This window comes from Nicotiana sylvestris, chromosome 1 (genome assembly GCF_000393655.2).
Source record: "Nicotiana sylvestris chromosome 1, ASM39365v2, whole genome shotgun sequence".
In the NCBI taxonomy this organism is placed as follows: Eukaryota; Viridiplantae; Streptophyta; class Magnoliopsida; order Solanales; family Solanaceae; genus Nicotiana; species Nicotiana sylvestris.
This window is the reverse complement of record NC_091057.1, coordinates 167075255-167088677: the sequence shown is the minus strand read 5'-3', so window position 1 is coordinate 167088677 and position 13423 is coordinate 167075255. Positions and strand designations below refer to the sequence as shown.

The following is a 13423-nucleotide window of genomic DNA, read 5'->3' as shown; positions in this document are numbered from 1 at the left end:
GGTATTTTATAAGCATACCGCACAACAGCAAAAACAGGTACGGGAGAAACACCATTCTCATTGGTTTGTGGAGCTGAAGCCTTAATTCCAGTTGATATAGGAGAGCCAAGCACGAGATTTACACAAGCGTCAGAAGAATCCAATGATGAAGAAATGCGCATAAACGTTGATTTACTTGAAAGAAAAAGGGAAGATGCATTAATAAGAATGACAGCACAAAAGCAGGTCATGGAACGATACTACAATCAAAAAGCGCATCTAAGATACTTCAAGACTGGGGACTTCGTGCTCAAAAGAGTTTTTCTATCTACGAAGGCGGCTAATGCGGGAAAATTGAGTCCAATCTGGGAAGGACCCTACAGGATTCATGGTATCGCAGGAAAAGGAGTGTACGAGCTGGAAATGATGGATGGCAAGATACTACCTTCACACTGGAATGCCGTTCACCTGAAGAGATACTATTTCTATGGAATACCCACGGTCAGTTATCCATATTTTAAAATTTTATTTTTGAATTGTTAAAATTTTACTAACGATTTTAGATGATAGGCAAAAAGCTAGCTCGTACTAAATGATGAATCGCGACCTGCAAGGCACGTGGAATAAATTAAAATTCCTGGTCAAGGGTTACAACTATTCTGATAGATATTCAGATGGGTTAAGCAGCCTTCATCTATAATCGCACCTCCGAGTCCCGTGTGTTTTTCCTTTTCAGGGAAAGGATCAAATGAGAGGAATAATCAAGTGCTTGAGACTTCATACTTCAAAGCTCAAACACTTGGGGGACTATATAACATACATAGAAATGTGTATAAAGAAGGTAAAGAAGATTGGGAAATAATCAAAGTTCAAGCCTGAGAAATTCACTCATTGAATGAGTCAAGTGCAGAGCAAAGTCACGAGCTAAGGCCATACCTTATCATAGTTAGGGTAAAGGCAATGTACTGAAATGGGTTATAAGGAAAAACCTTGTGTTCATTTTCTTTTTTGAAATTTGTTATAAGGAAAATAGTTACGAGAAAGTTATAGAAGTAATTTAAATACATGTAAGGTGTTATTTAAAACTTGACAAAGTTCAAATAAAAACTTGTCAAAGTTATTCCAAAAAACGTGTGTATTCCAATTTCTTTTATCGTACATTAACACCATTATGAAGTTGAGACAACTTCTTCATTAAGTGTCGAATATAAAAGGGCCCTCTTTTATAAAATTCATGATTAATTCAAGTATTCATGAAGTTAAAAACAAAACAGAAGAATTTTTGAGAAAATAAAAATGCAAGTTATTTAGTAAGTCCTTAAAAATAAAGGCAAGAATAAACAAAACGGAAGTTCGAACAACAACATAAACTTTTTAATATTAAAAACGTTTAGACTAAGTATGAACTTAGTCATAAACCAAAAGTTGTTTATACAGAGCGCCCCATAAAAAGGTTTGGAGACTTAATATTTTCAGCAAAACCTTAAAAAGACCAAGGGTTACAACCACATACCACCAAAAACGAAAAAAAGGGGAAGTCAAACATCATAAACTTTTCACTGAGAAGTAGAGGAACTAAAGCAGGGTCATCAGCAGCAACAGGCTCAACTTGACTTGAAGGAGTAATACCCGTATCATCTTCAACATTTTCAGAAGCTTCAACCACAGGAGACGAAAAATCTTGGTTCTGTTGAGTCTTTTCAATAGTCTCTTTGATCTTGGCTAACTCAAATTCCAAGTCAAAATTCTCCTGGCTAACTTCAACAAGGGTATCATGGCGGGAATTTAAAAATGGCCAACTCACTTCAATGGCAGTTTTATCTTCAAGAATCTCGTAATCTCTTTCCCAGTCAGCAATTTCATTTCTTAACTTCTCATTTTCAGCCAAGACAGATTCATAAGAGGTTTGAAGAGAAGGTGTGAATTTTCTAAAGAGCAAACCTTATCAGAAGATACTCGGAGGTCATCTTGAGTTTGAATCAAAGTCTGTATGAGTTCACCAACATATGCTTCTTTTTCACCCAAGAGAGCCTTCAACTCTCTGATTTCTTCACTTGCCTTGGAAATTTGCTCGGAAAAAGAGGTTTCCAGACGAGGCGTACATATCTCAGGCATACATATCAATCAACAAGTCACCTCGTGGCGTACATATCTCAGGCCCTCCGCCTTACTCAGTCAAAATACAGGCCCTTGGCCTTACTCAGTCAAAAATCACATAAGCCACTCGGGCAATAGTAAAACATGATGCTCAACCCAAAAAAGTTGTTTGAAATATCATTTCAAGTGTTAAAGCAAAATAAACTTGGTTGAGTTATGAAACAGTGAAAAATAACATGACTGAGTTCAACTATAAAATCAAAACAATGAGGAAATATGAATAACAATCCCCGAAGGGTTCAAATAGCTGGCACTAGGCCCAAGTATGGCATTCAACCCAAATAATGATGATAGAAATTAGTTTTTAGTCAAATATGCGGTAAAATCATCAATCGGGACAGACTAAGTCACAATTTCCAATAGTACACGACCCCACGCTCGTCGTCAAGCGTGTGCCTCACCTCAATATAGCACTACGATGTGCAATCCGGGGTTTCAAACCCTCAGAACATCATTTACAATCATTACTCACCTTTATCCGGTCAGAACTCTAGCCCGCGATGCCTTTGCCTCTCAAATCGGCCTTCGGATGCTCCAAATCTAGCCGAAATCAGTACAAAACCATCAAAATGTGCTAAGGGAACAAAGCCCACTCGAAAATAATCAAATTACCACAAAATTCCCGAGATTGGTCAAACCCGACCTCCGGGGACACATCTCGGAATCTGACAAATTCACAAAACTAAAATCCTTATACTCTCACGAGTCTAACCATACAAAAATTATCCAATTCCGATACCATTTGGTCCTTCAAATCATCATTTTACATTTTTGAAAGATTTTACAATTTCTTCCCAAATTCCATCCCAAGTCACGAATTAAATGATGAATTCAATGATAGATTCATGTACTCTAGCCAAATCTGAGTTAGAATCACTTACTCCGATGAATTTCTTGAAAAACCTTCGAAAAATCGCCAAATTCCAAGGTCTCTAGGTCAAAATATCACATAAAACCCAAAACCTTGTATTTTTAGAGTACCCCACAGATTTCCACCTCCGCAGACCGCACAAAATCGACCGTGGTCCGCACAAAACCAGTGCGGTCCGCACAAAAATGATCGCGGCTGCACATGCTTTCCTCTGTGGTGACAGGCTTTAGTATTTTGGTCATAACTTTCGCTACAGATGACCAAATTGCCATATCTTTACCTTTCTGAAAACTAGACACGAAGGGCTACAACTTTCGTTTATTGAATCATCTCAGAATTCCTTTTAAATCAAAGGATATGAGCTTCCGAAATAGGACCAGTGAAATGTCCCCCACCGCGGCCGCACCGCATTTTGTGTGGTCCGCACAACACCTACTGCGGCCGCACTTCATTTTGTGTGGTCCGCACAACACATACCGCGGACACACTTTATTTTATGCGGACCACGCGGGTAGGTTTCGAGGCCTGCAACCCTTCTAGACCTGCTACAGCTATGACTTTCGGCCTAAAACATCCCGGAACTCCCAGAACTTCAAACCAATTGTACCAACACATCCCATGACATCGTTCAAACTTGTTCAAAACTTCGGAATGCTCTCAACAACATCAAATCACCAATTTAACATAAGATTCAAGCCTAAGAACTCCAAGAACTCTTAACTTATGCTTTCGATCAAAAAGTCTATCAAATCTCGTCCGAATGACCTGAAATTTCGTACACACATCCCAAATGACACAACAAAGCTACTGCAACTCTCGGAATTTCATTCTGACCTCTATATCAAAATCTCACCTATCAACCAGAAAAACGCCGAAAACTCGATTTCGCCAATTCAAGCCTAAACCTTCCACGGACTTCCAACATGCATTCCGATTACGCTCCTAAGTCCTAAATCACCTAACGGAGCTAACCAAACCATAAAAATTCCAATCCGAGATCACATACATACAAGTCAAATCTTGGTCAAAGCTTTCATATTTTAAGCTTTCAACTGAGACTGTTCTTCCAAATTAATTCTGATTAACCTAAAACCCAACACCAATAATTTACATAAGTCATAATACACCACACAGGGCAAGTCATGCTCGAGAATTGGCGAGCAAAGTGCAAAAGCTCAAAACGACCGGTCGGGTCGTTACATCCTCTCCCACTTAAACATACGTTTGTCATCGAATGTGCCCAGAGTTGTTCCAAAAGACAACCAATCGCTGAATAACCTTACCATGCATATACCCGGGGGTGATCCCGCGTCACCCTATCTCATATAGGTTCGATAACACAATGCAACTAAAATTTCACAATCCAACCTAGCCCATAAAACTTAGAACCCCATTTCCACTTACGAAATCATCCATAAGATCAGAATCTCATATCTATATTTAGAATAAGCCCGAACCACCTGTAATAACCCATACCTGCAACCTCAGGTGCAATCACTTGATATACCACATAACTCAAACACTCGTAGTGATAATTTCTAATTACAGTAGCTGCACACAACACCCGAATACCGATAGAAAAGCTCTTATTAACTAAAGTCTCACCTCAACACTTTCATATACTGCCAAAGATCACTAAAACACGCGGCAAGACATAACCATTTCCCAGATCAACCATTCAAGAAGCCACTTCTCTTTTGGTAAATACCACAACAAATTTCTGAGCCGAAGCTCGATATTATCCCTCCGATATGCTGAAATCGAACCCATTCGTATTCATTAATGATCCCAACGGTCTCCTCTAATCCAACATACTACTCTGGTGACATGACATATCAATACAGGCCTAAGCCACAACTTGCGCAATACGCGCACCAATAAGCAATAGTCCGAACATACTCAAATCATGAAAATGACTCAAATGAAAGAGTTGTACCTCAAGCTCACCAGTACCACCACAACACAAGTCTGAGAACCCGTCTCACATAATTGGAATAGAACACACGAATCCAACCCACAAGGTCATACCTCCACATAACTTCGCTGCAATGCGCGATCCTATCCAAACACTGCTCCACATGAAACACCTCAAGTCACTCTGCTCGAAATTGACGACCACGCGCAATTGATGTCTAGAACCAAAGTAAATCATCATAAAGCAAATACATAACACCTCATAATCCGAAAGCACATAACCAATACGTCATCCACCGTGTAGTACCCAGTTACTCTCCCTGCTCGACTTCCACTTTGAAACCCTAATAGAACCGCACCATATGTGTCCATAACCAACAAATCATAATGCCTCGCAATACGGAAAGATAACTCGTAGATCTCCCCAGATTATTAATAAGCTCAATAACAATCGAATCAACACATCCCTCATTAATACATTTCGGAGCCAACCAAGCCGACCCAAGTTAGAACAGGCATCTACATTGGCATGCCAACGAACTCCTTATCAAGGAAATCCTGAAGCTGCTCCTCCCACTCCTTTAACTTTTCCGGTGCCATATGATACGATACCCAACATCAAATCAATACCGAAATCAACCACCCTGCCCGGTGACATGCCCGGCCACAAGAAACACATTCGAAAAGTCCATCACCACTATAACTGAATCGATGGTAGAAGCCTCTACACTGACATTCATCACGAAAGCCCAATAAGAAGGACAATCCTTCCCAACCATCCGCTGGGTCTTCGAAATATAAAACCACTCTACTAGTACATAATCCGTCGAACCTCGCCACTCAATCCGTGGCATTTCCGGCATAGCCAACAGCGCCACCTTAGCGCAATAGTCCAAAATGACACAACACGAAGACAACCAGTCTGAACCCAATATCACATCCAAAATATAACATACCAAGCAACGAAAGATCCGCTCGGGTCTCCAAACCCCCAATAATCACTAAATAGTGCCGATACACACGACTCACAATTATAGTATAGCCTAAATGTGAAAACTTCCCTGACTCTAAGTCCATATGGCACATGACTCAACACACCTGATACCAATCCCATTGTCTAAATGCATACCACGCCTCAAATACCCAATCATTCCATGAAAGATACTCTAAAATTCCCCTGTGTCACTAAGCAAACTCGAATATCAGCAGTCGATCTAATAAGAAAGCACCGCAATTCTACCGAAGTACCATCAACTTAATCACATTTCCTTTTCTGAAACATATACCCTCGTCAAATCACTCCCATTTAGCAATACCATTTCCTTAATCATCTGGAGATCATCCCCCTAATCATCTGAAGCTCATTTCTCTAATCATCTGAAACTGCCCGTGCTGCCTAAGAATTTTATGGCCTTCCATTCAGAACTGAACCGTAACCTTACACATGCAAATCTCAATCCTCCACAACATACCGCATATACCATATCATCCTAGGATAACATGAGAACTTCATCTCCCTTCCGAGCCAAAAACATCTACGTACTCCACTAGTTAAGAACTTTCCATTGATCCCATCTAGAAGAAAATCACCATGCATCCCATGCTCCTCATGCCCATAGAAAATATACATCTCCAACTGAGGTAGAAACCATCAAGAATTCTCCGAGTTCCTCTTGCACAAACCAGACCTGCCAGGACTGAATCCTTCTAACTCGACCAAGCTATGCAAGCCATCAAAACCTAAGACCATTGCCGCAAAATACCTGTAGGAACTCATTACCCCGTACACACCCAAGGAAGTAATCATATCCTTACCATACCGATCTGGACTACTACCCAGCTATCCCATCTATCCGAGTTTCCTTCTGATTTACCTTCAACTTGATATCCCCTCTTGCTGTAGCACCACAATTCCTCAACCCAGACTTACCACACGAGACCCAACCATAAAACCACATTGTCTAAGGCTCATAAGCTACTGAGTACTCTCTTAAATGTTTCCAAAAGCACCACATTCAAAATACATACCCCGAAGGGACTTCCAACGAATCTGGAACCATTACCTTCCAAATACTGATATATAGAATCCCATAGTTAATGTAGAAAGTACCACAAGTCTTGACATCTTCCAAATGAAAACTCAGTTCCTAATCACATATACAACTTTAAAATACCCAATTGTTACATGTAGAATCTTGAACACATTAGAACCATTCTCGAGAGTCATTCACTCTATTCAAACTGCAATTAGTCTGATCAAATGAACCAAACAACCCGTGCCTCAATAGCACTCCGACACTGCAGAATGTAACCTCATCCCGATACAACCAAGCAACTTCCTGCTCTATGCACCGAGCATTCTTGCCAACAACAACTCAAGACATACCATGATTCTCACACACCTATGAAGCGTAATATAACTTTCATCAAAATTTTCATTTACCCGATCCATCTTTTGTCTCAACCTCCGTAGTCCATAACTGATTCACCCGAACGTCTCAAATCGGAACCAACAGATCACATAACCGAGTAATCGCTTAATCAATAACAGGCTCCCCTACTTGGCTCAAAGCCATAGATCAAAACACAACATAACTCATAATGCATATACTCTGTTACTGCCATAATACCATAGGGAGATTCAACTAAATCCTTTCATAGGCTTATACAACACACCTATCTAGTACTTTAAATCTTCTATAAATCTCGCATTCATCCTCGTAACAGACATGCCCACTCTCTTAAGTAACTCAAACTCAATTGTAACACATATCTTTCACTGGTAACAGAGATCTCCCAATAAATGACATAAGGATCACACAAACTTCAGAATAATCCGTAGGAGATAACCCACTTGCTTCGCCTCAAATTGGTATGTCTCTATACTCTTCCATAATCATAACTATTACAAAATCACTTAATCTTACTGGGTCTGAACCCATATCACGACATGAAATCTACTTCACTTCCCAACTAGACAACAGGAAAAGATCATTCAACATACCCATACTCGGGGATACACATTAAATCAAGATAAAAATCAAGCACTAAATAGTTCTTATATCCTCAAGCAGACCCTTCTCGTCTCGTTCGAATCATATGGACACATCTCGCAATCACATCACACTCATCACGTAGTCAACCAGTTATCACTTCCCTTAATAGGGACACTACCGAACATACAAGTTCGAAAACACATGCTCACATAATCAGCACCTCGGTGCTCAAGCTCTAGGCAAAACCTCGCCTCAAGTCCTCCAGATCATAGAGATCACATCTTGCCCCTCGATCGGGGAATAACAAGCCATCGATACACCTAATACTAAGCGCTCATGCGTGCATACAAATGCATGGAAGGAATTCAAGAGTTACCTTTCAAGCTGAATCAGGAACGCACAATAAGAATTCAAGAATGTGAAGTTTTCCTAAAGGTTTTGGAGCCTCTCGAGGATAAATACAGATGTCTCCATACCGATCTGCAAGACTCTACTAAACCTGCTCATGACTCAGAGACCTGTGTAACCTAGGCTCTAATACCAACTTGTCATGACCCTAAAACCGAACCCGGTCGTGATGGCGCCTCTCGTAAAGACAAGCGCAGCCAATTATACCCAATTCACTTTTTAAACAGTTAAATATCATAAAAGCAGTCTAAAACATGATATAACAATACTAAGTAGCGAATAATGTCAATAAGGTGCGGAAGTACAACTCAACACAGCCCGACATCGGGGTGTCACTAGTCATGAGCATCTACTACAACTGTCTAGTCATAACGGGACCAAAATGGTTGGTAAAATCATAAGAATACATAAGGAGGAATACAGAGGAAGAAAGTAGAGCCGCGATCGCCAGGCAACTACCTTGCTAACTCTAATGAAACTGCTACCAAGCTCAGAAAATACCTGAATCTGCACACAAGATGCAGGGAGTAAAGTGAGTACTCCGACTCAGTGAGTAATAAAGGTAAATAACAACTCAGCGGTAAGAAATCACGTAAAGCATATCAACATGCTGTATAGAAGTAGTATAAAACCATTTAAGAAAAACAATGAAGCTGTGAAATCCCTTAAAAACATCTTAGCTCAGTTCAAACTTCTTTTGAAAATGACTTTTCAACAGTTATGCAAATGAATGCAAAACAATGAGTGTAGATAAGCACAGAAATCCGCCTCTCGGGCACAAATAAACAATCAACAAGTAATGACAGATAATAAAGAAGATAAACACATAACGGTTTCCCCCTTGGGCATAAATACACAATCAACAGGTAATTGACAAGCAATTAAGAAGATAAACACATAAAGGTTCGCCCCTCGGGCAATATCTCAGAATAGTACCAGCGCCTCGGGCTATATTTCACATCACAATAGGTACCCGCGCTCACTGGGGGTGTGCAGACTCCGGGAGGGGCCTCTTACGGTCCAAGCGCAATATCAAGCCATCTCGTGGCATCAAATCTAGGCCCTCGGCCTAATATCAATCAACAATCCACCTCGTGGCGTACATATCTCAAGCCCTCGACCTCATAATCAAATCAGTATCTCACTGCTGCGGCGTGCAGCTCGATCCAAAAGTATCCTCGCAATACAGGCCCTTGACCTTACTCAGTCAAAAATCACATAAGCCACTCGGGCAACAATAAAACATGATGCGTAGCCAAAAAATGTTGTTGAAATATCATTTCAAGTGTTAAAGCAAAATAAACTTGGCTAAGTTCTGAAAACAGTGGAAAATAACATGACTGAGTTCAACTATAAAATCAAAACAACGAGGAAATATTAACAACAATTCCAGAAGGGTTCAAATAGCTGGCACTAAGCCCAAATAATGATGATAGCAATTAGTTTTCAGTCAAATACGCGGTAAAATCATCAATCGGGATGGACAAGTCACAATCCCTAATAGTACACGACCCCACGCTCATTGTCAAGCGTGTGCCTCACCTAAATATATCACTACGATGTGCAATCCGGGGTTTCAAACCCTCAGAACATCATTTACAATCATTACTCACCTCTATCCAGTCCGAACTCTAGCCCATGATACCTTTACCTCTCAAATTGGCCTCCGGATGCTCCAAATCTAGCCGAAATCAGTACAAAACCATCAAAATGTGCTAAGGGAACAAAGCTCACTTGAAAATAATCAAATTACCACAAAATTTCCGAAATTGGTCAAACCCGACCTCCGGGGCCACATCTCGGAATTTGACAAAAATCACAAAACTAAAATCCTTATACTCTCACGAGTCTAACCATACGAAAATTATCTAATTCTGATACAATTAGGTCCTTCAAATCATCATTTTACATTTTTGAAAGATTTTGCAATTTCTTCCCAAATTCCATCCCAATTCACGAATTAAATGATGAATTCAATGATAGATTCATGTACTCTAGCCAAATCTATGTTAGAATCACTTACCCTGATGAATTTCTTGAAAAACCTTCAAAAAATAGTTATCCGAGCTCTCTAGGTCAAAATATCACATAAAAACCCAAAACCTCGTATTTATAGAGTATCCCACAGATTTCCACCTCTGCAGACCGCACAAAATCGACCGCAGTCAGCACAAAACCAGTGCGGTCCGCACAAAAACAACCACGGCCGCACAGGCTTTCCTCTGCAGTGATAGGCTTTAGTATTTTGGCCATAATGTTTGCTACAAATGACCAAATTGCGATATCTTTACCTTTCCGGAAACGAGACATGAAGGGCTACAACTTTTGTTTTTGAAGCATATCAAAATTCCTTGTAAATCAAAGGATATGAGCTTCCAAAATAGGACCAGTGAAATGTCCCCCACCGCGGCTGCACAACATTTTGTGCGGTCCGCACAACACCTACCGTGGCCGCACTTCATTTTGTGCGGTGCGCACAGCACATACCACGGATGCACTTCATTTTGTGCAGATCGCGCGGGTGGGTTCCGAGGCCTGCAACCCTTCTGGACCTGCTACAGCTATGACTTTCGGCCTAAAACATCCCGGAACCTACCCGGGACCCACCCGGAACTCCCAGAACTTCAAACCAATTGTACCAACACATCCCATGACATCGTTCAAACTTGCTCAAAACTTCTGAACGCTCACAACAACATCAAATCACCAATTTAACATAGGATTCAAGCCTAAGAACTCCAAGAACTCTTAACTTATGCTTTCGATCAAAAAGTCTATCAAATCTCGTCCGAATGACCTGAAATTTTGCACATACATCCCAAATGACACAACAAAGCTACTGCAACTCTTGGAATTTCATTCTAACCTCTATATCAAAATCTCACCTATCAACCAGAAAAACGCCGAAATCTCGATTTCGCCAATTCAAGCCTAAACCTTCCACGAACTTCCAACATGCATTCCGATCACGCTCCTAAGTCCCAAATCACCTAACGGAGATAACCAAACCATAAAAATTCTAATCCGAGATCGCATACAAACAAGTCAAATCTTGGTCAAACCTTTCAAATTTTAAGCTTTCAACTGAGACTGTTCTTCCAAATTAATTCTGATTAATCTGAAACCCAATACCAACAATTTACATAAGTCATAATACCCCTAACGAGGCAAGTCATGCACGAGAATTTGCAAGCAAAGTGCAAAATCTCAAAATGCCCGGTCGAGTCGTTATAGGAATAATCTTACCTCACAATGCTAAGTGGAAGTCTTCTCTCCAAAGCTCCCAAAATCGCCAATGGAAGAGTGAAATATGGCAAAAATGAACTTAGAACCAGTATTAAATGAACCTCACTGCCCAGCAATTTCCGCATCTGCGGTCAGGGGACCGCATCTGTGAGAGATGGGCCGCACCTGTGAAAATGGGCCAAAGAGCTGGGACCGAATCTACGGCTTGGGAGCTGCTTCTGCGGTTCCTGGCCTGGCTTAACTGAGCTGCTTCTGTGATGCAAGGACAAAAGCCAAACTTAGTCGGGTCCCATATTTTCCTACGGACCCTCCGTTACTGTCAAATCAAAAATTCGGGTTCCTTTGCTCAAAATGTTGACCAAAGCCAAACTTAGTCTTTTAAGAAAATTCTAAGAACTCAAATGGGCATATTTCACTCGAAACTCTTCCAAACCCCGAACTAACCGTCCCCGCAAGTCGTAAATTAGCTGAAGAAAGTATGGGAAGTTTTATTTAGGGGAACGAGGTCCTAAAAGGGAAAACAACCAGTCGGGTCGTTACATTCTCCACCTCTTAAACAAACATTCATCCTCAAACGGACATAGAAAAGTACCTGAGCTGCTGAATAAATGTGGAAATCTGCTCCGCATGTCTTCCTCGGACTCCCAAGTCGCCTCTTCGACTGGTTAGCCCCTCCACTGGACCTTCACCGCAGAAATCCTCTTGGATCTCAACTGGCGATCCTGTCTATCAATAATGGCAACTGGCTCCTCCTCATAACCCAAACTCTCGTCCAGTTGAATAGTACCGAAGTCCAACACATGGGAGAAGTCGGCATGGTACTTCCGAAGCATCGATACATGAAAAATTGGATGAACTGCAGATAAGCTGGGGGGTAAGGCAAGCTCATAAGCAACCTCCCCAACTCTCCTCAACACCTCAAAGGGACCAATAAACCTTGGGCTCAACTTGCCCTTCTTCCCGAACCTCATAATTCCCTTCATTGGCTAGACTTTCAAGAGAACCTTCTCGCCAACCATGATTGATACATCACGTGCCTTCTGATCCACGTAACTCTTTTGTCTGGACTGAGCTGTGCGAAGCCTCTCCTAGATCAGCTTTACCTTGTCCAAGGCATCCTGTACCAAATCTATACCGTATAACTTAGCCTTGCCAGGCTCGAACCACCCGATAGGAGAATGACAACGTCGACCATATAAAGCCTCGTATGGAGCCATATCTATGCTGGACTGATAGCTGTTGTTATATGCAAACTCTGCCAAGGGCAAGAACTGATACCTCTGCCCTCCATAGTCAATCACACATGCTCTAAGCATATCCTCTAAAATCTGAACTGTCCGCTCTAACTACCCGTCGGTCTGAGGATGGAATGCTGTGCTAAGCTCTACACTGGTCCCCAACTCACTCTGAACGGCTCTCCAGAAATGGGAAGTGAACAGAGGGCCTCTGTCTGATATGATGGAAACAGGCACACCGTGCAACCGGACTATCTCCCGAATGTAAATCTAAGCATACCTCTCTGCTGTATAATTAGTCACCACTGGAATGAAGTGAGAAGACTTGGTCAACCTATCGACAATGACCCACACGGAGTCGAACTTCTGCAAAGTCTGTGGCAACCCAACTACGAAATCCATGGTGATACGCTCCCACTTCTACTATAGGATAGACATCTGCTGAAGTAGGCCACCCAGCCTCTGGTGTTCATACTTGACCTGCTAGTAATTCAAACACTTATCCACATACTCTACTATGTCTTTCTTCATTCTCCGCCACCAATAATGCTTCCTCAAGTCACGATACATCTTCGTAGCACCCGGATGAATGGAATACCACGAACTGTGAGCCTTCT

At 41.3% G+C, this 13423-nt stretch overlaps 1 protein-coding gene across 1 annotated transcript; it reads right to left on the bottom strand.

The window, feature by feature from the left end:
* Positions 1-12236: 12236 nt before the first annotated feature.
* Positions 12237-13208, bottom strand: LOC138876932 (uncharacterized). Its single transcript, XM_070156190.1, has 3 exons — positions 13087-13208; positions 12675-12807; positions 12237-12557 (listed from the first exon to the last, which is right to left on the bottom strand). The coding sequence occupies exons 1-3, from the start codon at positions 13206-13208 to the stop codon at positions 12237-12239; spliced, it is 576 nt and encodes a 191-aa protein (XP_070012291.1).
* Between the last annotated feature and the right edge of the window lie 215 nt (positions 13209-13423).

Excerpts from the sequence above, each read along its gene's own strand:
- LOC138876932 (XM_070156190.1), bottom strand. The coding sequence starts at position 13,208 with ATGGATTTCGTAGTTGGGTTGCCACAGACTTTGCAGAAGTTCGACTCC. Across the intron at positions 12,808-13,086 it reads ACTAATTATACAGCAGAGAG|CTATCAGTCCAGCATAGATA; the intron begins GTATGCTTAGAT and ends ATATAACAACAG. Across the intron at positions 12,558-12,674 it reads TACAGGATGCCTTGGACAAG|CCAATGAAGGGAATTATGAG; the intron begins GTAAAGCTGATC and ends TTGAAAGTCTAG.